This window comes from Dunckerocampus dactyliophorus, chromosome 13 (genome assembly GCF_027744805.1).
Source record: "Dunckerocampus dactyliophorus isolate RoL2022-P2 chromosome 13, RoL_Ddac_1.1, whole genome shotgun sequence".
Classification (NCBI taxonomy): Eukaryota; Metazoa; Chordata; class Actinopteri; order Syngnathiformes; family Syngnathidae; genus Dunckerocampus; species Dunckerocampus dactyliophorus.
In genome coordinates this window covers 20,486,592-20,513,865 of record NC_072831.1, presented here as the reverse complement: position 1 = coordinate 20,513,865, position 27,274 = coordinate 20,486,592, and the positions used below count along the sequence as shown (strand labels likewise).

The following is a 27,274-nucleotide window of genomic DNA, read 5'->3' as shown; positions in this document are numbered from 1 at the left end:
GAATAGAAAACCTGTTTAAGACCTTTTAAATCTTTTTTTTTTTTTTTTACATTATTCTAGACATGAAATAACACTCGCTCTTAAGGTCATCTTTACACTTGTGTATAGGAGGCTTATAAAAGACAGAAAATAAGACATAATATAGAATCAGTTCCTTGTCATTTTTAATTTTTATTTTTTTTACTTCCAGTCCTGTACAGTACTTCCTGCAGTGTGTACTGTCTCTTGTGTTTATGCTATTGTGCTTGTCAGTTTCGGTAAATGTGTTCTGGTGCTTGGGGAGCTGGTTGGACAGGAAGTGACGTTGGAGGTTTAGAGTTGAGTTTTAGCTTGGCGTGGGTTATGGCTGTAATATTAGCTCGTGTTAGGGATTATTGCGCTTGCTGTGAGACAATTCAAGCCTGCAATAAAAGCCTGTTGTTTCAGCGATCAAGTCTGATGCTTGTGTGTAAAGTCTGGTGCTTGTGGGTGTCACTCACCTTTACACATTAGTGACACATTACTGAACTGCACGTCTTTACTTGAGGCTTGACTCGAGACTTGAGACTTACAAAACACTGACCGTCTCCCATCTCTGCCATTAGATAAATTACCTTCAGTGACAGGTTGGAGTTTACTGGAGCGCTCAGAATCTGGACTGTGCAGAGGTTCCGGTTCTCTAAGGCTCTCCAACGGCAGAAACGGGTCATAGTCTGGACTTGACAGATCTGACAGCTGCAACGGGTAATACTTGGGGCTGCTGAACGACTGGGCTCCATACACACAGCCATGCAAAACCTGGAGAGAATTTGAGGATAAACTTCTTAATACATTATTTCTATATGTCCCATTCCCCCTGTTTGATTTCACATAAGGGTCTTTTAAATATATCATAACAACCAAAAACACACCTTATAAATGCAGCTGAGCAGGGTCTTTGGCGGCTGCTCCTTATCAGTGGGGCTTCGTGTTTGAACGGGTAGAAGCAGAGTCTTCGGCGGGAGGGCCATCACCCAGTCCAACAGACACAACAGGAGCGACACAACCAGCTGCAGCACGCGAGGTTATAAAGTTACTCTCGATGCTAAACGAGCAATACAGCGTAAATGATGTGCACTGCATGTGTGTGATACCCTCTTATCCAGCTCATGAGGGGAGGACTCAGTGGTAGGTAACAAGTGTGTGATGGTGGCAATCAAAATCTAGGAAGTAATACAATCACGGCAATTTGGTTTATACATTCTAAAACAATGTGCAACAATTACATGATCATATTAGATTGTAGTTATTTATTAAAAACAACTAGCATGACATTAATAATGTGAACGATAAGAATACAACAACACAAAACTGTAATCATTTACACGTTAATCAATTTGCCTTACCTCGACTATCTTCTTTGGAGTGTCACTGGGGAATTTCTGAAGATGATCCGCATGACTGATCAAAAGGTGAAGGATGTCTGATGCCACCAGTGCAACATTCTTATTGGGATACTAGTAGACAAAACATATAGTCATGTGATTACTTGTACAACCCTAGTAGTGGATATACAATAACATATTCAATTGTTATTTGAGTGATCATTAAAAGAGATTAGTAAGTAAGAACACAATAGAATTCAAGTTAATAGGCCTCTAGTCAAAATGTTTCAAACAATAGTCAAATAGTGTTAAGGGAGAAAATCTACAGATAAGCTCTAAACCGGATTATCATTTACTAAGGAAAGTCCCTCCAGATAAAAGGATGTGCTGAGATGAGAAACACAGCAAGTGGAAGTGGCGCTGCATGGAAATATGACAATCCCTTAAGCTTTGTTTGTGTGTGATGTGTTACAGAGCCCATGGCTGGGTCTACTGGCTGCCGGTGCCAAGGCAAAACTGGACAAGATGTGTGTCCGTGATAGCGTTAAGAGTGTTTGTGACACAGCTTGCAGCGTCCCCCCTGGACGGACCTCCTATCTGAAGGAGGACCAAACATATTGACAGTCCAGGGTTTGCTCCCAGGAGTAAGTGAATGTAAGTGTGTTCAGCTGTACTGGCTCGAGGAGGTTATTGGCTGCAGATACACAAGCTAGAGATTCCAAGGTGGAAAAGGTATGTGTGTGTGTGTGTGTGTGTGTGTGTGTGTGTGTGTCTGTGTTTGAGTCCACTTGGCTATGGATGAGACAGTACAGTTTGGACAGTATCCCTCTTATGCACAGGCCTCCCAGTCTGGTAGCCTGAAACAGGCTCGACCAAGTGAGGCAGGTTCACCAACCAACACCAAAAATCTTTTCCAGAATCATTTTCAATCATACCTTGGCTCAATGCAACCGGTTAAATCCACAGACACCCCAGCTGTTCCTTTTGCAGCCAGCGCTTTGGTGCACTTCAATGACCTTCATTTTGATTTTCATACATTACAATATGCAACTCATTTCAACACTTTAAATCCTATTACATGCGTCTGTATTCAACAATTACACAACCGCAACCATTGGCAAGCAAAATGGCTTTGACAGATCATTTCACAAAGACATTCTATGTGCAGATGGAAAATAAACGACAGTGGATGGATAGCATTATTAGATCCTTGATGATTTTGTAAGTTTACTCCTTTAAAAATATCTGAACAGTGCATCCTTTTCATAGCTTTACAGTATTTTAACAGAGAGGCAATGTCAACTAAAAAACACCTATCAAATAAAATGTCATAAATTAATTTGTATTTGACCGAGTGAAATAAGTACTCGATTTCCAAGTAAAGCATGCTTAGTTCTTATTGGCCAGCACAGAGGTCAAACATTTCTTGTACGGCAGTTGTGCGCCGCTCAGGAGTTATTTTCGCCCACTACTCTTTACAGTTGCTCTCCAAATCCTGAAGGTTTCAAAGCTGTTGCTTGGCCTGTCTTCCATATGCCTGGTCTCTCACACACAAGAGCACAGTGGACCATGATGAGGAGTTGTTCCTCGTGGGCTCTATTACAGGCCGCGTTGTAAAGCATACCTAAAAGCGCACTAAACTCTGTTTGTCAAACTAAACTATAGCCAGTTACAAACTGCTGTCTACAAGCGCCAAGTTACAGGACGGCAGTCGTACAACAAGTTTTGCAGCAGCCGTAACTTGCAGCAACAAAAGCAGACCATAGTGGGAGCGGGAGCTACTAAACATCAAGAAGGATGAATGACGCATCATCTTGCCTCTGCACGGAGTAGCTACGTCACACTAAGCACAGCAACAACTCCGAACTAGACTGCTAATAGGGTATCAACATCATTAAAGTAACGTGCACCGTTCAGCAGGATGTTTACTTTTCATTTTCTCCCGTTTATGTGTTGATTTGTCACCAATATGCTTAGTCAGTAATGTGATGTATAGTCATTATCATTACTAACAGCACCTGATTCTATTTAGCACAAGCGATTCAACTTTCTTAACAGGGAGAGAAACGCTTCACGACACCAACATCCATGATACCACATCTCTCTCACGAGTGATAGCAACCTCTGCCAGGAAAAAGACAAAAAAAATACCTTCTTTTTCCACTTATTATATTACATTCAGTCATTGTGTTTACTGTTATTGTAGTTGATTGTTAAAACCAAAAGAGCCTGAAGGTGACTGACCTTGAGAGTAACACAGATGACGTTGAGAGCATCTTTAATTTGTGGATGTTGAGTCCCATGAGCTAGCTCTTCACATAGCCAGATTCCCAGACTGCATAATGCTACACACCTAGCACATAAACATAAAATCAAAATCCAAATACATATGTCAAACAGACATTTGTCATTTATTATACTGATTATATGTACACAAGGGGAAATTCAATTCACAATATGTGATATATAATGCCTGCTATACACTTAGGCATGTCAGAGTTCCATCTCATTAGAGTGAGCTACTGCTGCCTCCAGTATTGCATATCTACTGTTGCAAATATGTACAGGTGTCCCTCGCTACATCGCGGTTCGAACATCGCGGCCTCACTCTATCACGGTTTTTCAAAAATTAATTAATAAATGATCACTGTTTCGTGGTTGAATACAGCCAATTATTAGTAAAAAAAAAAAAAAAAGCATATTTAAGCAAATTACACTTATTCTTGGCCTAAATTAAGCATTTTCAAGCATAAAAATGGCTAAATAAACTAAAATACAAACACAAAGCAGAAGAAGCATTCTAATTGTGAATGTAGTATTCTATATTGTTGATGCGATGGCCAGAACAGGCATTTATTGCAGGTTTGAATTATCTCACAACGGGCACAATAATAACATAATAATCATAATGATACGAGCTACTGTTGAGGCCATAACCCAGGACGGGATAAAACTGAACTCTGAACTGCCGACGTCACTTCCTGTCCTTCACACATCTGTCCGTCCGCCACTGAGGTCCCCTAGGGAACACATTTGCCGTGACACACAGAAGCAGGAGTTCTATTTTCGTCTTAAATGGCTTCTTTACTCTTGTTATGTCTACTATATTAGTTAATAAGAGTATAAAGCAATTTAAATCTGCCATTACAACACATTGATGAGACAACAGCCACTGCAGAAAGTACGCTGTCTAGGCAAAAAAACAAGGAAGTGCTAATGTCTGGGTCTACGTTATCTTATTTATGTCTAATATGTCTTTTTTTTTTCTCTTCTGATTTTATCAACTATATTGAGTAATACAAATGTAAAAGTAACTATGTGGGTGTTATTTCACGTTTGCTCTAATGTTAAGGACCGTATTTAGAACATTGTAAACAGGTTTTCTATGCCATAACTACAAAAATATTCCATTTATTAACATTAAATTCTACTTCTCAGAAATTCACGTATCGCTTCAGGTCAGGAACCAATTACCTGAGATAAATGAGGGACGACTGTATTATAATTTGACCTTTTAATTTTCTGTGTTAAACATCATCATATTGGACATTCTTCTTGCTTAGGTTTGCACAGTTACTATTTATTGAAAGCTTGTTTTGCCGCTATGCTAGTACTCTTTAAGCACATGCCCAGAACGGAAACAAGCACATGTGTATCTACCTAGCAGGAGCAGAGGGTTCATCCCTAGCAGAGGTCAGGATCGTTTTGATAATGTGCTCCTGAAACAAGAAGCATGACAGAAACATGGGATTAGCGTCAGGTTCAGTGGCTACATGGTTATGTGCAGACAAAGTGATGAAACTAGTTAAAAAAACAACAATATGCGATATTAATATTAAACACCCAAACACATTCTGTCTCGAGGCGGTAATGGCTGCTTAGTGATTCAAAACAAGTTTCTGCTAAGTAAGGAAGCAGTGAATACGCCTGAGATGCTGCCATGCATGACATTAACTTATTTTACACAGGAACAACAACCATTACAACATTACTGCCATTGGCTGTCTAGACTGTTATAAGAATGACTGATGAGACATTAATCTATTAATAATGTGATACCAGTAAAGAGAACACAGGCTTTAGAGGAACTTTTTCCTTCAAGGGTTGCATACAAAAAAATGGAAGAACGCTGGAGGGTGCGGCAGAATTCTTTTTGTTTTGTCAATCGATTAAAATTTTCAGTTGCAATTAATCACATTTTGTCCATAGTTAACTCGTAATTAATCACACTTAATCGCAGATAGAAATACGTTTTTAATCAAAGAAGAGCTGTAACTGTCTTTGTAGTAAACAATTTGATACTAAACTACAATAGTTACATTAAATTTTGTGTAAAAGGATATACATTTTGGAAATATGGGCCATTATTTTATTCCAAAAATAATATACATTTAGAAATCCACAAGTTTTTGCATGTTTAATGCAAGGAGTGTTTTGTCACACTTTATTTGACGGCCTTTGAACGCACCTTTTAACTTTGTCCCACGCTATACACATGGACTACTATACTGTATTTTCCCCTTTTTTCTTTCAACTCATATTTGGTCCCAAATGCTGATACTATGTGGGAATGCATAAAGGTAAGATTTGCTGACCTTACTGAGTGCGAATGTGCATACATATTTGTTCGGTACACAACTTCTCTGAAAAACAAAGTCCAGGCTTGTACTGGTGGATGGTGGCTCTGTATTCATTTTGTGCTTTAAAGTTGATGTTGTTCCCGTCATAGTTTTACACAATACATAATAAATAAGATAGCTATAATTTACGTTTCTTTTACTGATATGGTGATGACTAGTTAGTATGCTGCTAATGCTAGAACTGCTATTTCTTCAGTCATTGATACAAGCCCCCAAATAGCTGTCTTCGAGTACGCCTGCTGTTAACGAGCAGCTCGTACCCAAATTTTAGCTCGCAGTTCAAAAAAAAAAAAAAAAAAAAGAAAAAAGAAAAAATCAGCCGAGAGACGGCTCGCATCTAAAAAAACAACAACAAAAAAAACACTTGTTAGTTGGGACACTCATATACCAGGGTTCTACTGTAAAAATGGCAATATAAAATACCGGCAGCGCTTCAGTACCTTCTCGCTTCTGTCTGGCAAATGTCAAAATTCCAATCACAGCGACAGTACATACAAATAACTTTGATCCATCTGCTGGGGCTTTGAGGTTAAATTTACCAATCATAATATCCTTTTGTCCATTGCTGCTCAATATCTGTTCCTGCTTGGGGCTCCACAGTCACCGCTACTTCCTCAAAATACAGTGTGGGCCGAGTGTCAAACAGGAAGTGCTCATGTTAATCGCGCGTAAAAAAAAAAAAATTGTGTAGTGAAAGGAAACTTCCGTTAACATGTTAACTTTGACAGCCATACTTATAACATTGAAATGTTTTCCCCTCATAAATAATGTATATTTCTATTTATTTAGTATGGTCCTAAGATTCTGATGAGGGCCATGTTTAATGTACAATATTATTGTAATAAGTAGCAGGCTAATTAAAAAACAAGCTGCATGTTGCAAATAAACACCACAGCTTGAGAGGGTTTGAACTTACCTGAATGGGCCTTAAGTTTGTCATACCTTCTGTATAGTTTTGCAATATTGTTCTTGTAAATCTGCTATATTGGCCTGCACTGAGAATATCAATGGTGAACTCCAATTCTACCTTAATGTCAGGGAATTTTGTAAGTGCCACGTCAGCTGTGGTGGGGTGAAGGGCTGGGAGCTCCCCATAGAAGTTTGGAAAACACACAAGAGACCCAAGAAGGTTCTGTGCTTCTACTCTTGGAGCCTAGAAAGGAGGCAAAAACAATTTATAGATATGTACAAACAGTGCGCTATAAATAACCTTGCCTTGCCATTTTTTCTCCCATGTTTCATTTCCTTTTTATCATTTGTGTGCTAAAATACTTAACAAGCTTGTCAAACTGTATTTCAGTCTTACTTACATTTAATGATGAACAAGAAGTGACTCTAGAAGCTGCAATAATGAAGTCCAGAATCAACATGGTGGCTCCAGGAAGACCAATACTGAAGAACCTCGGACTGCAGTGCTTGATGATGGTGTTCACAATGTCCTAAATGGAAAGAACAGGAAAACAAATCGCACCCACATCTGTAGCAGTCACAGTATACTAACAGTCCTGATAACACACTGCTGATTGTTATTTTAATCGTAATATTTACAGTACAGAAAAGCAGGACCACGTACATTTTTGGCATGACATGCATGCATACAAGCACCTGCACAAATACGCACTTGGTCTTGGTGTAAAAGTCCTTGATGCATGATGTTGTAGAAGTGAGTCAGATAGTCTGTGTTTGGGGACACATCTTGCCGTCTCTTCATAATCCTGCAGATCAACTTATAGGCATGAAGCTTTCCCTGTTTATAATGCTCAGTCAGCATGGTGGCCTGAAGAAAGGGGCACATAGATGCGTGTTAATGTGTGTGGAAAAGGATGAACAGCCATGAGTTACTGTACATGGAAGAGTTTTGTTCATGGGCAAATTATTATAACAAGTTTCTCACTTGAAAGCGAACCATTTTCCACCCAAACTTAGGGGGTCATCAGTCAGACTGTCAAAAGTAAAATGCTTTTTTTAAGCTTTTTTTTATTGATTATATAGCAGGCACACATTTTCTTGGCCAATCACCTTCATGTTCATTACAATTAATTCATGTCCTCTGTGTACTTTATATTTATTTATTCAAGATTCAAGAGTTTTTATTGTCATATGCACAGTAAAACAGGTAGTTCTGCTATGCAATGAAATTCTTGTTCTGTTCATTCTCCCAAAAAAGAAAGAAAACAAGAAAATGAACAAGAACATAAGAAACATTAATACCAATAAATCAAGCAACAACAACAGAAGAGACATGAATGCCATTGAATGAATGAATGCATAAATAAATAAATAAATAAATCGAGTTATGAGTGTGTGCGTGTGTTGCGTTCGGCATGTGTGAGTGCTTCGTTGAGCAGCCTGACGGCCTGTGGGTATTATGTACAGTATGTCAATGTTATGACAATATATGATAATTTTAGTAAGAGTGGTTCCCAGGTTTGAAGCTGTTTTCTTATTTAAACTGTTACTAGACACAACATGGTCAGTACTCAGTCACACTCACCTTAAAGAGCCAAGGAGTGAGGATTCTCAGAGGTGGGATTAGAACAGGAGGTGGGGGAGATGACTGGTTGTCATGAGAAATACCCAAATTATCTCTGATCTGAAAATAATAACCGTATTAGGAGCGAACCCATTACAGAAAGTATCTTACATTACTTTGTCCCCCACCTTTGCCAGGTTTTGCCACAGTTCACACAGGTAGTCAAACACCTGAGCATGAATCTCTGGATCTTTGATGCTATTCACATCGCCCAGGATACCCAACATCCTCCGCCACATGACTGTGGCAACGTCGGAATGCCATCCAGTGAGGGAGCCACCTGCCATCACGCTACAGTCAACACCAGGGAACTCACTGGTTTCTAGAATCAATCAACCAAGAGAATGTCAGTGTTACTTATCCTTCACATAGTGGAAGAAATCAGTGACCATTTGAGTTAGTTAGTATTTATTACCAAGGTCATCAGGAGTCTGCAGCACAGAGTTGTGGAGCTTCTGGTCCAGCTGTAAGTGTGTATGTGAGTGCGCCCGATCAATGTGCTCTGCTGTAAGTGTAGCAGGGGAGGGCGTCTGGGAACGAGAACCCCCGAGAGAATGCATGGGAGACGCACTCTCAGAACCTTGATGTAAAAGGACACAAAGATATTTAGTACCTATGGACCAAAACATGACACAAAAGGCAACGTTCACAATTGTCATGTTTGTTTCAGTTAAAACAACTCGCTACTGTACACCGCACCGCTTGCAAATGAACTCTGGTGCGGTTTGTTTCACTTGAGCTCAAACATATACCAAAGACCGGTATTGGTGTATAAATGACAGCAAAAAGCATGGAAAACTTACAAATATATATAACAGAAAACATGCCAAAAGTTCTGCATCTACTGTATGCATGTGGATGAGTGTCGCACATACTATACTTTGCAAGCTTTTCATGACACCTCAGATGGTAAAAATAGAACAATTACAAAGCTATATGTACATGACAATAAATGTAATTTACGATTGAATTGAATAACTTCTAGTGCAACCCTATTTTACACAAATGGCATTCTGTCTCTGCTACTATCTTTAAAGGCGGGATCTAGGCGGATGGACTCAGCCCATCCATTGCATACGTGCACCTGTTCTGCAAATATGCAATGGATGGGCTGAATAATGGGCTCGCAATAAAAGCGCAACAAACACAGCTTGAACTGAGTACAAGGGCTAGTGCTTAAGTTCTTCTTACATTGCGTGACAATTAAGAATGCTAAAAAGTGTGATGCTTGAGAACGTCAATAACCTTTACATTACATTGAAGATACAACTGAGTAGTTTGCTGTGTTTACGTCTTAAAAGTAATAGTAGTTAACATATTTTTACACTCAAGTCCATGCAGATTAAAACAGCAATGAAAAATTGATTTTAAAGATTCAGACACAACGTAATGTACAAACCAGTGACAGTGACTGTGTGGCTAAGGCTGCTGGTCTCAGAGTCAATATGAAGTGTTGTCAAACTTGCTACTTCATGTTCGTCACAGGCAACGGCACCTCCTAGACTGTCCTGATCCAATGAGCTCCCTCGACCTCCTCCTCCAGATCCACCTCCGCTAGGTTCCAAATTGAAGGCAAAATCTATGCAATGAAATATTGGATCATGCATCAATATTGTAGTTTCCTGGGAACATATAAAAGAAGTCTTGTGAAAGTCAGGGGAAGAAAATGGATTACTTTTTTTTCCCCAAAAGTGCAGTTGTATTTCAGTATTAAAATGAAACTAAGAGCAAAAATATTGTGTAAAACAGGATTACATTTCCAAGATTAAAACTATACCTGGCTGAGAGCACATGTACAAATCAAAACATCCACCCATCTCTGAAGCCCAAGACGCATTTTAGTAACAGGACGAAACCAAAAGCCAAAAGATCTGGCTGTAGTCAAAGCTATGAATAAATATACAGTATATTGCAGATAAAGTGACCTCCAACAACCAAGTTGTATATGGCTTTTGACTGATGTTTAGCATGTGATTTATGCTCAAGCTAAAATATGGAATCAAACATGAGCCTGTCAGTCCGATATGAATGATTCATTATAGGCATTCATCATTGAAGGGCAGGATCCTTGACTATCATGACATGAGAATGAAGGCTGGACGTCCTGAGGGTTTTTTTTTTGTCTAAGGCCTTTGTGTTCTGGGCCTCAGGCAGGACGGTGTTACGTGTATTTAAGCAATTTGACTTTATTTAACTCTCTAAATATAGACGCAGACAACAACAAAAATTGCCATTGTTTAGTCGCTTGTCCATTTGCAAATACGAATGATCGCATTATCTAAACTTTCCTGATTTTGGTGAATACTACATCATTTTTGATCCAGTTGGGAGACACAGTCTCTCCAACGTGTCCTGGGTCTTCCCCGAGGCCTTCTACTGGTCGGACTTGCCCTGACTACCTCCCCAGGGAGGCGTCCTGGAGGCATCCTGACAGATGCCCAGGCCACCTCATCTGGCTCCTCTCAATGCGGAGGAGTCGCGGTTCACTGCAGACGCCGCACCAATTCGCCTGTCGATCTCGCGTTCCATCCTTCCCTCACTCGTGAACAAGACCCAGAGGTACCTAAAGTACTCCACTTGGGGCAGGATCTCATCCCCGACCGGGAGATGGCACTCCACCCTTTCCCGGGTGAGAACCATGGACTCGGTAAAAATCATGGAAAAAAATTGTATTTAAATGTCATATAGAGGTTTTCTGTGCTCTAACTACATAAATATTCCATTTATTAATACTGAATTCTACTTTGCAGAAATTCACTTATTACTGGAACCAATTAACCACACCAACGAGGGAAGACTGCATAGTTTTTTTCCTGACGACAATGATATTGGCATGCGAGTGATTACGTTTTGCTCCACACAGCAACAAGCATGCTAGCTCAGTCTGTCCATGATCTGGAATTATTTCCAGGTTGACTGTAAAGTAAATAAAAAGCATCTTTCTTCAATACTTCTAGTCTAATATCACACCTCAGTAAGAATCACTCTGAGTCACACGCAGCTAGCGTACCTGCAGCAAAGTAATAAGCGACATGTTGAATAAGCCCAGTTTACAACATCCGGGATTGTATTAGTTCTGAATTTCATACTTTGCACTTAACTTTGTTCTTATACAGATGTTTATGCCACACACTTGATGATAGTAGAACATGTTATTTTAGTTGGTTATTGGTCATGATTTTTTTAATGACTATTTTGTTGAGACAAAATAAATACAGCACTTTTGAATAACTTACAGTGCATATTGCAGTATGTTTTTTTGCATGGTTTTTATTTGTGAAATGCGAGTGGAATGCACAAAGAAGCTCACATTTACACACATTACAAGAGATGTCACTGGACAGTTTGTGGGAAGGGCTGCTGCCAAGTGCTGAACAATATCACTATATCTGCAAAAAAGCCAATATCGAGCATCTCTAATTATGATGGTACACTGGCTTGTAATAAAGTGAATAGCATCTCTACTGTTGCCATGGTGATCACATTGTGTTCAAACCAGCTGAGCTGATAAACGCGACCACTAAGAGCATTGCTTCAAGCGCTTGTTAAATAAGTGCAAATTTGTATCAGGGTATCAGAGGTGTAGCTGACAAATCACTAATACTACTGAGTGCAGGAGTAGGACGTCCCCATTCCCTCCCTTTTGAGAATTCACATATGCTTTTACTTACTATCAAACTTGCATGTGGGATATTGAAAGGCATTGAAGGAGTCGGACTGGCTGTCAGAACTGACGACGTCTGAGCCACTGGCGCTAGCAGGAGAAGTCCACTCTGATGGAACCCCCGGATCATCAATTGGCCTGTGGTCATCTGGGGGTCGCGAACCAGGACTCTGGCCAGCCTCCAGTAGCTCTGGCAGGTCCTGTGGAACTTCAAGACTGCCTGGACTGCTGCCACGGCGCTCCTGTACAACACAGTGGGAGTAGACTTTTATTGTGTAGATTTATTTATTTAAGAAAGACAGGAACAGTGCATAGTATATATCAACGTTTTCATGTAAATGTGCAAGATTATAGCCAGTGGCTCATTTCCATCTTGAGCCCCTGTGGGCATGTTGATGTTAAGCTCAACAATAATAACATTTGGCATAAAACACGAGAAGAAAGAATAAATAAAAACAGGAAAATAGGCATAAAACCATGTGTATTTGACAAAACCATGAATTTAGGGAGAAATAAAGTGCCTGAGTGCTAAAGTGTGTAGGTGTTAAAGTACTTGAGTGCTTATGTGCCTGCGTGCTAAAGTGCTAGGTGTTTACTATCACAACCTCTGGTGTTATTTACATGTTTTAACATATTTTTTACATGCAAATGCGTGCAGATGCTATTGCACTTGCCAAATGTACACAAATGTATTTGTGTACGCACTATCCACAGTATACACCTACATAATTATATTTATATATATACTACTAGTGGGGTTGTGGAGATGATGAAGTGGGATGTGAAGCATTAAATCTAATGAAAACACAAATGTGTAAGATATAAACGTGAGTACAAGGGGAATACCGACCACTGTTCCTTTAGCCCTCAGTCGTTCCTGGATAAACTCATCCATGAGATCAGAGAAATTAGGGTTGCTGCTTCCTACATCAGTGGAGACCGGACGGGCTTTCTGGACCACCTCTTCTTTGTTGGCTACACACATACACACATAGAAATTAAACATACATGAAGGCATGATTACCTGGCACACAAAGCATTAAATTAACATTAGCGCTGTATAAATTGACAAAGATAATAATGTGTTTAATATTGTGTTGTGGAGGATTTAAATTACCACCTTGATGACATTACATTTCAATTAAGTGTCACAATATCTACAAGGTAAACTAGGGTGTGCCTAAATTATATGAGCAGCATTGATGTGTGTACTGTAAGCCCCGGAGTAAGTGAACGACCAACTGTTAAAAAATGTTTTTAAAAAGCCACAACACAGCAGGCAAACCCACCAAAAAAGCGATGCAGGAGTTAATTCACACCACCATGCATAAAGAGCAAGATCAACATTGTTACGTTCAAAAAGGCAGCATACCAGAGGGCTGTGTAAGTTTGTTATCATGGTTTATGTTGTCCTGCCACCCTGAACAGGATAAGCAGCATAGAAATGGATGAATGGGTTATACAGATGTTGGGTGAAAAGTACATCATTTATGATAGCACAGGGCATCCATATAAAAAAATTGAGCTGTCAAATTATTTTAAAAAATGTAATTAAATTAATCAGTTTTCAAATTAATTAATCATGATTAATCACCATTTGCAAGTATGTGTGAAATATGGCCATTTTCACTATATTTTGTAAACAAATGATATATACTACATACACACACACACACGCACATATATATATATATATATATATAAAAATATGCATACATATACAGTGTATATATGCGCACACACACACACACACACACACACACACACACACACACACACACACACACACACACACACACGAGCCATGAGAGTTGCTTTCAAAGACACCAAGTAATTGAAGTTGAATTCACATGTTTTGAGTGTAGATGTATTTTCTGGGATTTCAGAGCATACTGTACAAGTACAAGTACAAACTGTACTTCTGCAGTAAGACTTACGTTAGTGAGTAATAAGAATATCCACTTATTGTTTTTCTTTGTATTTGTTTATTTAGACCGCACATACACGTATAATAAAGACATTATTGTGATTTTTGGAGCGTCCGTGAATGCATCTCACAGTCATCTAGTGACAATGAGGAAGTGTTGTTCCGAGAAGGACTGGAGATGTGTTTGTAAGTTGGAGATACAGATTTGGATATGGTATTGGAATTGCACTGCTGTTGATGTGTTCTGGTCAGAATAATGTTATAAAAGTGTGTCAGAGTCTGTGTGAATGTGTGGGGACACTACACTATGCTTCCGTCTGCCCTCATAACAGAGAGGTGTGTCTTGACCTGATGCTCATGAATTAAATACGCAAAAAATGTTAACATAATTAAATAAATTAGTTAGCGCTGTTAATACCCTATTTTTGACAGCCCTAATAAAAATACAAGTGCCTCTTATTATTATCAAGATATGTCTCATTGTAAGAAGATACTGGACTATTGGCATAAAGAACTCTTCATGCATGTTTTCTACTTCAGAGGGCTGACAAACTAGCAAGGCTTGCAGATGATGCCACTCTGATATCAGATCACTACTGTGTTTCTGCCAAGCCATTCAAGAAAATGAATAAATTAAATCAGCCACCACACAAGCTTTTTGTTTTGTTCTGGGTTTGGTGTATTGACAACGTTAACTACCATTTTATTCTACATATAACTCCAAGGACAACCATCAGCTCTAAAATAAAATGCATATCCCAACAAATATTACAGAAAAAAACTGCACCAGCCTCTCATCTCAAGCACTACTACAACCAACAACTAACCAGTCACACTGCCCGACAACGCAGTGTAATCATAAACAAGAATCTTTCCAATGCGGTCCTTCCATGGAATGATCAGTGATGATGATATTGCAGAACATACAAACAAACATACAAATAAAGTTATTAGTGAGTTTTAAGATAAAATTTGATCAGTTACATTTAAAGTCCATCGGATTATCTTACCATTGTTATTTCTCAATTAAATATGGATACTGGAACTCTGAAGAAATTAACTAAAAGAACCACCTTGCTGGAGGTATTTAGATGGTTGACTATACCATCAAGCGTCCAAACTACCTGAGCTATGAGAAATATACACTATAAAGACAAATGTGCTGGTAATGTGCTGAAATATGGAGTTGATCCATCGTCTTCCACACCAAACTCATCCAAATATACCCTTACAGATAGGCCTGCCAGCCTTTGCCTAGATAAAGTACTTGTATAATGTATATACACATCATGTATCTGTATTGTAATATTCTAATACTTAAGTCAGTTCATTTTAATGTGAGCAGCGGAGTGAGTCATGCAAACGTTAAGTTCAAGGGTGTCCAAACCTTTTCCACGGAGGGCTGCATACTGAAAGATCAAGTGGACCACTTTGATATTTTTATATATTTTTAAAATTTTGCAAAAAGGTTATCCATGTATTAAAAAGACAAATTGTTCTGTTATTGTGAGTTATTAGTATGAACATTTCAGCTTTTACTCTTAACATTGTGCTGTTTTTGTTCTACTTTTCACCATTTTGCTTTTTTTGGGGTTTAATTCTATTTCTACAATGTGCTACGGGCCAATAGGAAAAAAAAATGGCACTTTGGACACCCCTGGTTTGGTGCAACAATTCTTGCCGTTCAAACGGTTGCCTTTTAAAGCCATAGAACCATCAGAAACCACAGAATTAACAAGCTCAAAAGGCCAAACAAACAAAGATTGCTTACTAAAAAAAATGGAAGCGTAAAGCAAAAAAGTAGAACATTGAATTGAAACATCTGGCAAAAAAAAAAAAATGGAACTCACTGAGGCATCATGCACATGGCAACCAAACAAATGGATAAATGCCTGCAGAGTACTGTTTGGGGGAAATTCTACTCAAGACATATCAGACGAAAAAGTGAAAATGTGCACTTCAACACAATTTCAGATTCTGTGAATTTTGCTGTCCACTTATACAGCAGATCATATTACGCTTATGCACTAGTTATCCTACAACTTGAATACAAACGTGATTCTACAAATGACTCAATGAACAGATAACCAGCTGTCGTGTAGCACTGTGCAAGTAAAAGCAACATATACAGGTTGTCTATGTTCTATATGCAGTACCAGCCAGACGTTTAGGCAAACTTGAAGAGAAGGTCTGTGTATGTGTACTGTGCATACCACCACGGTCTTACACAAATACGCATGCTGCTTTCTAGTGGTTTACGAGGGAACTACAGCAATATTTCCACTGAATCCTTACTTTACTTCTTCTAAATTCTTCAAGACACAAGTAGCTGGAGTATAAACGATTAAAGTCTTATTTGTTTGCTTTTTTCAAATTCTGTGGACTGTTGTTCCCGTCTGTGGAGCTGAGGCAGTCCGGGAAGGAGGTACAAGAAGGCAACATGCAATTTTACAGCGAGCAGGGGTGGGGTGGAAGGAAGGGGCAAGAAAGGAGGACATCAAATTCCCACAACCTTTAGAAGGAAGACAGCAAGAGGAGGAGTAGAGGGCCTCTCGGGTAGGGGGACAGGTGGGAAGTTACGGGAGGAAGAGGAGGGGTCTTCAATAGGTGGCAGGTTGGAGAAGGGGTTCACGTTCAAGAGGAAACACTTTCAGTCCAGCAGCAAGGTGATGAGTTTCAGCCCAAAAAATGGCATTCCATAACAAACCGGTTAAACAGCCAAAAAAGGAAAAGATGGTTGTTGATATTTGTGTTTTGTGAATATTTGTCTTTTCCACAGGTGTTGGGACTGTTGTTGTGCCCTTTGAGAGCACTTTGTCCGCTGTGATCCTCACCTGACGTGGTTGACTTTCGCCCAAAGTAGCCCAGGACATGGGAGTAGAGGTCTCTTAGTGATGCATCACCCATTGCAGCCCGCCCTTGCCGCTGTGGCGAAGATCCTTGGGATGACCCCTGCCCTCGGGGTCGGGGCTTGGAGGACAAAGCATGAACCACAGTTTTGTATACCCCACCAAGAAGAGCGCCCTGGTGGTGCCGAGAGACAGAACTGCCGGGCTCTTGGGATCGAGAGCGGAAAGCCCGAGCGCGTAAGGCAGACCGTCCCAAGCGGCCTCGTACCCCTGATGATGCACTTGCGCTGCTTGCCTCAAAGTGTGCCTCGTGCACCAAATTGGGTCCCATGGATGATGCTGATGATTTGTCCTTCTCCCCTGCTCCAGTCCCAGTCTTGTATTCCAGGCCTCCAACAGCTGCTGCCCCACTGACATCCACTGCCCCCAGTCTCTCATGCCCTCCTACTTTGTGGCTAATGCCAGCCACAGAGGCGAACTTACCTGCACTGCCCGGTCCCAGCTTCCCACCTGCTCCTGCCCCAGCTCCTGACCTCTCACCTGCAGAGTGGCTATGAGTGTGAAAGTGACTGAGACGGCGCAGCCTGGCTTTCCAGTGAGCTTCTTTATTCTCAAGGGGGTTGTGGAACTGCACCGACTCTGTGGAAGGTCTGAAACTAACGTGCACACCCCCGGAGTGGTGCCTCTTGGCATTACTACGGGTCATCTTGGGCTTGGTCGAGTCCGACGTTTGGGGAGTTTGAGATGATTCAGTGCCAGATTCTACTGTGTTAGAGTCAGGTCTGTTTAAACGAGGTCTTTCGTTTGTGGCAGAGCTTTTATCATCCTTTTTCTCTCCTGCCATTTCCCTTAAATCATGACCTTTTCCTTCCCACTCTGCTCTTCCAGCTGGAGTTCCTCCACTTACTTCCCTTTTGTCCTTCTCATCAATGTGTCCTTCTAAGCTCCCTTTCGCGCTGAGCGATGGCCACTGACACTGCATTTCAAGACACTCATAGATGCTCCGCTGCGCTGCCTCAACCTCCTCTGTAGAATCAACACTTCTGTGTCTAACTGTGTTACTTACCTGCCGGACTTCTTTACAATTCTGCCTGTCCACAACCTTTTGCGCCTCTTGTATGAATTCGGTTTCTCTGGTAGCCGTATCGGTTTTCACCGGTACAGAAGTTTGAACATCGTTTTCTAATGCAAGACTTGCTGCCACTGTAACTGCCTCATTTTTCTCAGCTGCTTTGTGAGTGAGATAATCTCTAATAGAGGAGAATAAATCATCCTCATCTTGCACAGCTCTCCCTTCATTCTCCTCCACATCAATCTTTTCAGAAAATGTGAAGGCAGAATCCCAGTCGCTTACCCAGTCAGAGCTCAAACCTTGGCTTTGAGAGCCAACGTTGTCATTTTCACTCACATCATCGTGTCCCTCTGAGGCTGAGGAAACACCATTGGGGTGGGAAAAGGGGGTAGAAGAGGAGGAGTTGTACGGACGCGGGTGTGATTGAGCTGCGTGGCTACTGGTTGCGAGTAGTGTAGTGGCAGTGGGGTGACAGGAATTTGGAATGCTACTCGAATCCCCTGGTGGGTCTTCACCTTTGACCCGCTCGGCGATGAAAGGCTCCATGATGTCAGATGCACTGCTGCTCCTTGCAAGTGATGGAGGGACCGGGTTATCAAGCTCACAAGCCCCTGCCTGGAACACCTCAGAGCAAGAGATCGGAGGGGTCTCATCGCTCTGGGACGAGTGGCGCATCCGAGATGAGCGGGATGTCAACGTGATTGGCGGGTCCTCCAAGTCTGGTAAAAGGGCAGATGATTAAATAGTAGTGTTACTTGTGGTATATTTATGAATGGAAATAAACACCTACAACATAATTCCAAAAGAGACACGCACACAAAGAAAAAAATAGACATTCCATGATTATGTTTGCTGTATATAGACAGTGTATGCGTGCACATTTGTGATTCATGGCCCAGTAAATTTGCAGATTTTTGGTAAAAAAAAAAAAAAAATATATATATATATATATATATATATATATATATATATATATATATTCTGAATTTATTTAATTTGATCTGAAAATGGGACATCAAACAGAAATTTTTATGGCCGTATCAATTACTCATTTTCTGGTGGTCCTGGAATGTTAACCTGGCGAAAAGCAGAAATCTCCTGTCATGTGTGTCTGTGTATGTGTGTGTTACTAGTTTTTCAACAGTAACAGTGTGTTTCAGGTAATTTGTGTATCACAAGATCAATAAGCATTTAAAATGCTTTAAAATATTGATAATACTCAACAGTAGATGCTATACCAAAAGTGCTTAGAACATTTTGTGTTTGCAATTCTATTAAGAGTTCGGTCATAACAATTTCTCTGACACTCAACTGTTGTAATGTACTGTATGTCGGGTGGGAAGGGTATGTGTACATTTGCAAAAACAAAAAGGCACATGCACATGCAGTATGGCCCGCTAAAGAAGAGAAAATAATTGCTGAATCGTCATCAACGGTGCATTCATGTTAGCAGGAAAGTAAGAACCAAAGAGAGAGGAAAACACGAGCTTCATGATCAACTTGTCATAAATACAAAATGACCAAATACAATGTATGACCTCCCCTTCTAAATGCCTTCAACAGGCCCACAAACAGATGAAAATGGTAAAAAAAACCCCCCCAAAAAACAGTGAGTTAATTCTCAATGCATCGTGAGTAAACAGTCTGTTGCTTCAGTGATGCCGACAAACAGATGACACCAGTGACAAGCTTATATTTGTCTGACACGTGTGAATGAGTGAAGTCTCCAAGCATACAGCAGGCAGAAGGCAGGCAGGCAGGAAGTGCAAAGAGAGTGTACCTGCTAGCTGGTCAGCAAGGGGGGGTAGTAAAGGGTGGTGGTGGTGGTGGAGGACAGGAAGAGGCGGAGCCAGAGCAGGAGCACTCTTAGCACTCCGGATAAAGGCTGAGGAGAGCAGAGAGTCCCCTGTAGAACAGCTACGCAGAGCTGAAGAGGTAGGAAGAACAGACAGAAGAAAGAGAAGATGGTGGGAGAGGATAAGGAAAACGGGAAAAGAAATAAGGCGTGTGGGGGTGCAATGAGGTGAGATGAGTAGTGGACGCATAGGTGAGGTTGGAAAGGTACAAGTAATAATTAGCAAGGGTGGGGGAAAAAAGTTTAAATAAAGTGGGTCAGGTGTATATTAAAAAAATAGATTGAAAAGAAAAATGAGAGGTGAAAGCGACATGATGCGGAAGGGAATGAGAGGGAGGAGTGAAAATAGGCTTTGCTATGGGGCAAAAACAGTGAGAGGCAGGGAGCAGTTAGTATCTCCTCTGAAAAACATGACAAATCCTTTTTACATGCCGTAACACCTGCAGACCAGACGATGTGAGCAAACCAAGGATTCTTTATCATAGAAAAACACAAGAGTGCTTTTCTCCACCCATGAATGACATTTTCCCTTTTAAAAAAATATATAAAAGTTATATTTTTGAAGCCTCTAATAACAAAATGGATCAGCATAAATCAGTCCTCCAGTCATTATCACCGTGACAACACCAAAGCAACAATATCAGATCTGTATCTTCTGTCCAACCCTGCAGAGTTGACCATGTTTAAAAAACACAATCATCATTTAATATACTGCATAACTCATGACATTTTAATTAGCAAAAAAGCAACTCATTTGGATTTCTATCATCTATCATCTCTGTTGCTCTCAATCCTGCTTTATGAAAGGTAGAGTGTACATTATGTTGTGACCACTTCTTTACACACCAACAGCCACAGATGAAGGGGTGCAATAACCAAAATGTTATTTAATTTTAACAACGAGGTTAGACAAAAAGTCAAAAGGCAACTTGAGAGAGGCAGTCCATTTGGCTGTATAAGGAACAAGGAAATAACTTCCAACTTGCAATTGGAACTTCCTGATCATTTAAATGTAAATGGTGGATTGTGTCCAACGTGAATATTGGAAGGCAATTATAACAACTCTCCTTATATGTTAGTAAATATCATTTAGTCTTTTGCCGTCAGTTTCCTGTAAGAAAGCCTGTATGTGAATGAGCTTTGTTGGAGCTTAACAGATACACAGAATTTAGTCTGTGCTACAATGACCACTGTCAAAGTTTAGAACGAAGAGAACCGTCCAAAGATACTGACCTACAGTCTTTTGACGGACAATGCTCCTGGCCTTTTCGATGCCTGGTGATCCAGCTGTCGTGGCACTGCGTTGTCTCATGGCTGCTGCCTGACCTGGTTGGTCTCGGCTCCAACCTTTAGAGAAGGAACGATCCACCATCTGCCGTTGGCCTTCTGAACCTATACCTGAAGTATTGTGAGGATATTCTTTTGAGTCCATCGTCATTGCTAGAACATGACGTATCAATATTTTGTCTCTATTTGAAATTTGACATTCCCCGCTGTCCCAAAAGTCTCAATTCTTTGACTGTAAAACTGGTCTATATATTATAATACAGTATATCCCTGCTATTCGTCAGTGTTACATTTTCATGATTCAATGGCGAAATAAAAAAATTATTAAAATGTATAAAATGCCTATTTTTGATCATCAAAGGCCTAAAATAAATGGATTTTAAATTCAGTTTTGCACATTACAGGTAGACAGTATTGTATTTACAAAACGTGCAGTTAAACAACATCACATCTTGTCAAGCATCTTCCCACTGAAAAATATTGAGTGAATTGACTTGTGAGACAGCCCCCTCTGCTGGATTCACAGCTGCAGCGCTCCATTTCCCCTGGGGATAGCACAAACAAACCACTTTCTATTTAAGTTACCATAAAGAAAATATGTATTGCCAATTTAAAGCAGGGATGAGAAATCCGCCAATATGTGGGGATCTACTGTAAAGGTATGCTTTTGGTAAAGTTTTACAGATGTTTGGAAAAGTTAGCAAGTAAAAGACAAGTATAGAAAGATGATGATTCCACTGTACCGCAGTGTGTAAAAATAAAACATCTGCTGTGTTTCAAATGTTCGTTCTCTGTCTTTCCAACAGAAAAAAAAAAACACTTCTCCAGACTGACCTTTGCCTTTGTGTTTCTTCTGCTTTTGCTCGCTGAGCTTGTCCAGGGGTAGCTCGTTCAAATCAACACTGTACAGGTTCCTGGCCAACACCTAAAACACGATATACAGGAGTGTAGAGTCCTGTCTGAGAACAACGATCAACATGGAGGAAACAGGGGGTCTTCTTCTACCTTTGTGAGTGTCTCCATGGTGAGGGACCATTCAGTTACCAGCTCCTCCCAGCAAGTAAGAGAAGACAGGACGGAAAGGAGGTCATCCCATAGCTCTCTGCTGATGTAGACGTTTAAGTTCCCCTTAATCCAGGCTACAATCAATGTCTGTACAGAGAGAGTATTTAAATGTTGTAAAGGTAATAGTCTTAGGAAAGAATGATGCTTCCTCTAAATAAATAAATGTGTGTGATGGATAGTAATTAGGGATGAGTGAGTAGACCACTATCCATATCTGTATCTGTTCACCCATCTAAATTACCCGTATCCGTCCTCGGAGTGAGCGGGGCATAAACCGGAAGTGGGCGTGGTTAATCCAGGAATGGGTGTGGCTTAAATCAGTACATTATTTTAAGTCTGAAATTGACATGGACTGATCAGAAGTTGCTATATTTATTGTTTATTATTCAGCCATATGTGTACTGTGTATATGTGTAAGTGCTCTGTAAGACTTTATTATTTATTTATTTTTTAATGATCTGTGTGAAGTTGGTGATTCATGCAAACATCCACAGCGCTGTCTTGTCAAATGTGCCGCGTACTTTACGAAACAAGGTTACCATGTAACTTTAGATACAAACCGGAATAGAGGCGAGCTGAGGAAAACCTAATAAAGTGGAGCCAGTGGCACACGCCACGCGAGCCGTTTTCAACTTGCCAATTGCACCGTGTACGTGAATGAGGCACCGATCAGCTCCTTTGTGGCTGCAGCCTGCAGGCTGTCTCGGGAGGGGCGGTCGCTGTGTGTGACTGGCCAATCGTAGAGCGTGAAGAGTGAACACGTAATGAGGATTTTCTTTCATCACGATTACAGATAATGATGAGATGTACTCGTTTCTGGCTCGTATTCAGCAAAAATGCATTATCCGTAATGGAGACTTGTTTCTAACAAGTATCCGGCTCATCTCTAGTAACAATTTAATCCATTAAAACAATTACTAAGGAAATATAAAAAATACTGAAGAAATAAAAACATGTATGCATTCATTAGCAGGCAAGATAGTGAAAAAAGTTTTCATGTTAACATTTAAACAACAATCACATTTACACTATATTGTACTCATTATCCAACTATTTTTCTGTCAACTACTAACCCCTTCATCAGTTATTACTTTTATTATCTTATATTTATGATTTATCATGACGGTTATATAATTTATTTACAGTTACAAGAACCTTGACTCCTATTTTGCCACATTTTTATATTACCTTATCATATTCCGATGTATTTTAAACTAGCAAAGAGTACATTTGGAATACAGGACGTGAACAAATGTATTGCAGTTGATGTAAAACGGATGGAGGGCGGTAGGATTAAATAAGCTTTACTTCTTCATACTCCTTTTTGGACATGTAGAACTGTGAATTGTACTATGTGATGTATTCCAGTACATTTACTTTATTCAGTATTCATATTTAAGTCATCTGGACTTATTTGAAAACCCTTTTAAGTGACATTTATGGGGACAATATGGAAAGTAAGGATGTGTTTGGTCAAAACACATGTAGGAGTGTTACAAACACGATCCCTGTATTTTAGCGAAGCAAAAACTTAAGACTGTGCTTGCGCGCTCGATTAGGAGAGTCCATGGGGACGTCCTTAAAAATGCCATTTTTTCATATATCGGGTGTATTTTCATTCGTATACAGAATGGTTAAGTCCAACTTTAAGCCTTTCAAACTCATGGATCGGAGCTTCAGGACAAAATAAGAGGGATGTAGGATATACATTCAATTTAATATCTATCTGCAGATGAAATTTAATTAAAATCTTATGGTGCGAAATGTGTTAATTTTGCCCCGGAACTACTGTGTACATGCAATTACCCGTAGTAGTGTGTCGTGGAAACAAATACAGTGTGCTGCTGCTGCTGCATTATTACACTTGATTTTCTTCCCTGGACTTTTTGATTATCAAAAAAAAATTAACCGCGTCATTCTAAATGAACCAATATCATCTTCGAATCGTACTGGCAACCACCAATCGAATTGTTACACCCCTAGTGAAAAGTATCAATACCTGAAAGATAGGTCCCGCCAGCCTTTCTGACAGTGTGTTCCTCTTCTTGCCGTGGGGCATAATAGATGGAGGTCTCTTCATCACTGACTCTGTCACCCTCAGGAGAACAAGTAAGATCTGCTCCCTACAAACAAATAAAAAGTCCATAAATATTTGGAAACGAAAATGCAAGTACTGTAATTTCCGGTGTATAAGCCGCTACTTTTTTTCTCATGCTTTGAACCCTGTGAGTTATGCAGTGACGCGGCTAAATTGTGGTCGCATTCTGGTCTCGCGAAATCTCATGTGCTTTGGAGCAGTCATTTTGCACTCCGTGCGCACGCTCTCATCATCAGAATGCGTGGAGAGGTGTATGTGATGCGGCTTTCAGATTGAAGATGATCAATCTAGTGGCTTTTTCTTGGGTCTGCCAGTGGATTTTGGCAGCGTGGAGTGTCAGGAGGTCCACTGTCGCCGGCACAGCAGAGGCTCAGGGCTGATTTGCCTCAGGGTGGAGGTGGCGCTGGGACAACGAAAGAGGGAGAGCAACTGGCGGGGTGCGTGGCGAGGGAATTATGGGGCTATTCCATTCCGACACTGAAGAAGACGACTTTAGTGGTTTTAGTGTAAAAGGAGGAGGATTAAAGATGGCGAAGACAGCGACTTTTCTGGTAAGATACTGTTTAACCAACCGTATTACGCGCACTGTTTGGGGGAAAACATTTTTTTTACTTAATTAAAAGTTTTTAAAAAATCTTTCTGTGCAACATCTTCCTATGTACTTAATACCCCATGTTACGACATGGACACCTGTGGCCCATAGATGTACAAATCTTTCTTCCCCTCTTTAATTTGAGTGGGTGCGACTTATATTCAGGTGCGCTCAGTAGTCCAGAAATTACGGTAGGTACGTTTTATTTTCAACTAATATATGTGTCATTAGTGAAGACCTGATGTGTCCAGCTTTTGTTGTTACCATGTTTTCTGGTCCATAGTCTCGTGCATGACAAGGCTGCGGTAGATGTTCAAGACTCGCTTGCACATGTCGACATGCTCCTCTAAAAGGAACTTGATGTCGTTGGCTGGCTCCAGTAAGAAAACGTTGGAAGAGTGGGTAATAAATACCTACAGCAAGGGGAGACACACAACAGTGACATGAAGTGAATCTACCAACTCCTCCTCCAGAACAGTTTAACTAGGAACTTACAATCATTATTGACATTTTCCTATAAAATTCATACCTGCAGTGTAGTTTGAACTCCAGCATGAACACTGTACTCCAGCAGCTCACTATCAATCATCTTATTCATTCCCTTAGGAGACAAAAACACAAATGTTAAGATTTATTTAGAAGTATAAAAATCACTACTAAAATGCAGATTTCTTTTTGCTTTGTCAATTGGGTGTTTGTTGTTACATCAATGTGACATAGATGTATGCAAATTCTGAAAATTCTGCACAGTAAACAAGTAGCTCTTAAACTCTTGAATCCATATGATGCAGGAGTTTTCAGTCAGGGAGGTAAAATACACTAAACTTGAAAATGCAAAATAAGGTAATGTGCTAAAAGATACATCTTTCAGTGGAATTTCAGTGGAATCACACGCTTAAATGGGCTGCTCATCTTAGGGCCATATAAGGTACATAAAGCAGATACATTGGTGAATGAGCTCATGAGATTTGTCACCTCATCATCTTTGTCTGAGCCCGTGTCCATACTACTGGCTGTTGCTATAGGATACGAGCCCTCTTCTGGCTCCTTCATAAACACTGGCTTGTCCTCCATAGAGATCCACTCTTGGTAGACGCGGACCACTTTACGCATGGCTGCAGCTTCACACATGGGGAGGAGAAATGCCTGCAGTGGATAGGGAGACAGAAGTTGATAAGCGGTTGAAAATTAACGAATGAATGTTCCCTGAAAGATTTTTATGGTATTGTCTACATGGTAAATTGATGATTAAAATTGTCTCTTTCACCTGTCTGAAGATCTCAGTGATAAAGTTGATGCTGGTTCTGGAGCTGGTTAGGACTCTCCGCACCACCTCCATGTCTGTCAGCTGTTCTTCATCCATGGAGCATAGCGAGGAAGAGCTAGGCTCCCGCTCTGTCAATGTAGATGTGTTGGAGTGGCACTGTTCAGATTCAGCCACAGGGCCGGTACCGCCACCGATACCCATGCCGCCCCCTCCTGGCCCAGATGAGTCCCCGCTCCCTTGGTGGTTGTCAGACCGCAAACCAGCCCCGCTGCCGTCGTCTGAGCTGCCGGCAGAGCGAGCAGCGAGTCCAGCTGCTGCTCTCTATGGATGAAAAGTTGGGTTATACAGCAAAATATATATATAAAAAAAAGACTTGGGGGTGCATTTACACTGGGCCAAATCTATTGTATTGTGCTCCGACGTGATTCCTCATCCCAACAAGATGATGTTGCTTCAACAAAGCAACAGCTGGACAACTTTCTGCAATAAAAGTGGTGGATGTGGATGTCGACAACATCAATAAATGCATTCCAGTGTCTGACAGGAATAACACCACCACATCTGCTGTCATCATTACAAAGCTCACCAAAAAAAACCCATCAATAAGCAGTACTTGTTGTCACACACATGAAGGAATTGGACAATATTGAAGATATTGTCCTCGAATTCAAAGACCTTGAAATCAACAACTCAAAGACATGATTCACCTGGAAGTCAACAACAATCTACAATAACAACTCCCCAATAACATTGATTATGCCAAATTCAACAATAAGAAGAATAAGAAACCTCTATAGTGTATTTATTATCACCAATAACATATTGCTCAATTCATACACAGACATTACCTATAAATTGTGCAGTTCAGTCAAAATGTTTACTCTCGTAATCATATATTTATCTGCAATGTTTTGATTTAGTTGTTTCATTTAATGTCTCCAGTAATTTTATCTTATTCTTATTTATAATTCATAATTTATTCCTCTTTCATATGTTTTTTTTACATTTTTTATTTAATTTTGTAATCTTTTTTTCATCTTTATTTTTCCATTTATATTTCTTCCTTTTCCTTAACACTGCTC

At 40.2% G+C, this 27,274-nt stretch overlaps 1 protein-coding gene across 10 annotated transcripts in view; it reads right to left on the bottom strand.

Moving 5' to 3' along the window:
- The window catches only part of ralgapa1 (Ral GTPase activating protein catalytic subunit alpha 1), a 75,589-nt gene that overhangs the window by 35,865 nt on the left and 12,450 nt on the right, over positions 1-27,274 (bottom strand). For 5 of the 10 annotated variants that reach the window (XM_054795419.1, XM_054795420.1, XM_054795421.1 and 2 more), the window contains exons 10-34: positions 26,193-26,513; positions 25,901-26,071; positions 25,455-25,526; positions 25,190-25,338; positions 24,235-24,358; positions 22,176-22,322; positions 22,005-22,095; positions 21,117-21,281; positions 19,809-19,955; positions 16,942-18,747; positions 13,031-13,155; positions 12,188-12,422; positions 9,916-10,095; positions 8,932-9,096; positions 8,645-8,838; positions 8,478-8,576; positions 7,605-7,760; positions 7,294-7,422; positions 7,011-7,136; positions 5,004-5,062; positions 3,588-3,696; positions 1,365-1,475; positions 1,113-1,181; positions 891-1,028; positions 594-777 (exon numbers count right to left, since the gene is read on the bottom strand). In XM_054795419.1, coding sequence (XP_054651394.1) covers positions 594-777; positions 891-1,028; positions 1,113-1,181; positions 1,365-1,475; positions 3,588-3,696; positions 5,004-5,062; positions 7,011-7,136; positions 7,294-7,422; positions 7,605-7,760; positions 8,478-8,576; positions 8,645-8,838; positions 8,932-9,096; positions 9,916-10,095; positions 12,188-12,422; positions 13,031-13,155; positions 16,942-18,747; positions 19,809-19,955; positions 21,117-21,281; positions 22,005-22,095; positions 22,176-22,322; positions 24,235-24,358; positions 25,190-25,338; positions 25,455-25,526; positions 25,901-26,071; positions 26,193-26,513 — 5,272 coding nt within the window. The remainder of the gene's footprint in view (positions 1-593; positions 778-890; positions 1,029-1,112; positions 1,182-1,364; positions 1,476-3,587; positions 3,697-5,003; positions 5,063-7,010; positions 7,137-7,293; positions 7,423-7,604; positions 7,761-8,477; positions 8,577-8,644; positions 8,839-8,931; positions 9,097-9,915; positions 10,096-12,187; positions 12,423-13,030; positions 13,156-16,941; positions 18,748-19,808; positions 19,956-21,116; positions 21,282-22,004; positions 22,096-22,175; positions 22,323-24,234; positions 24,359-25,189; positions 25,339-25,454; positions 25,527-25,900; positions 26,072-26,192; positions 26,514-27,274) is intronic. The other 5 variants (XM_054795427.1, XM_054795428.1, XM_054795426.1 and 2 more) reach the window with 4 other exon arrangements.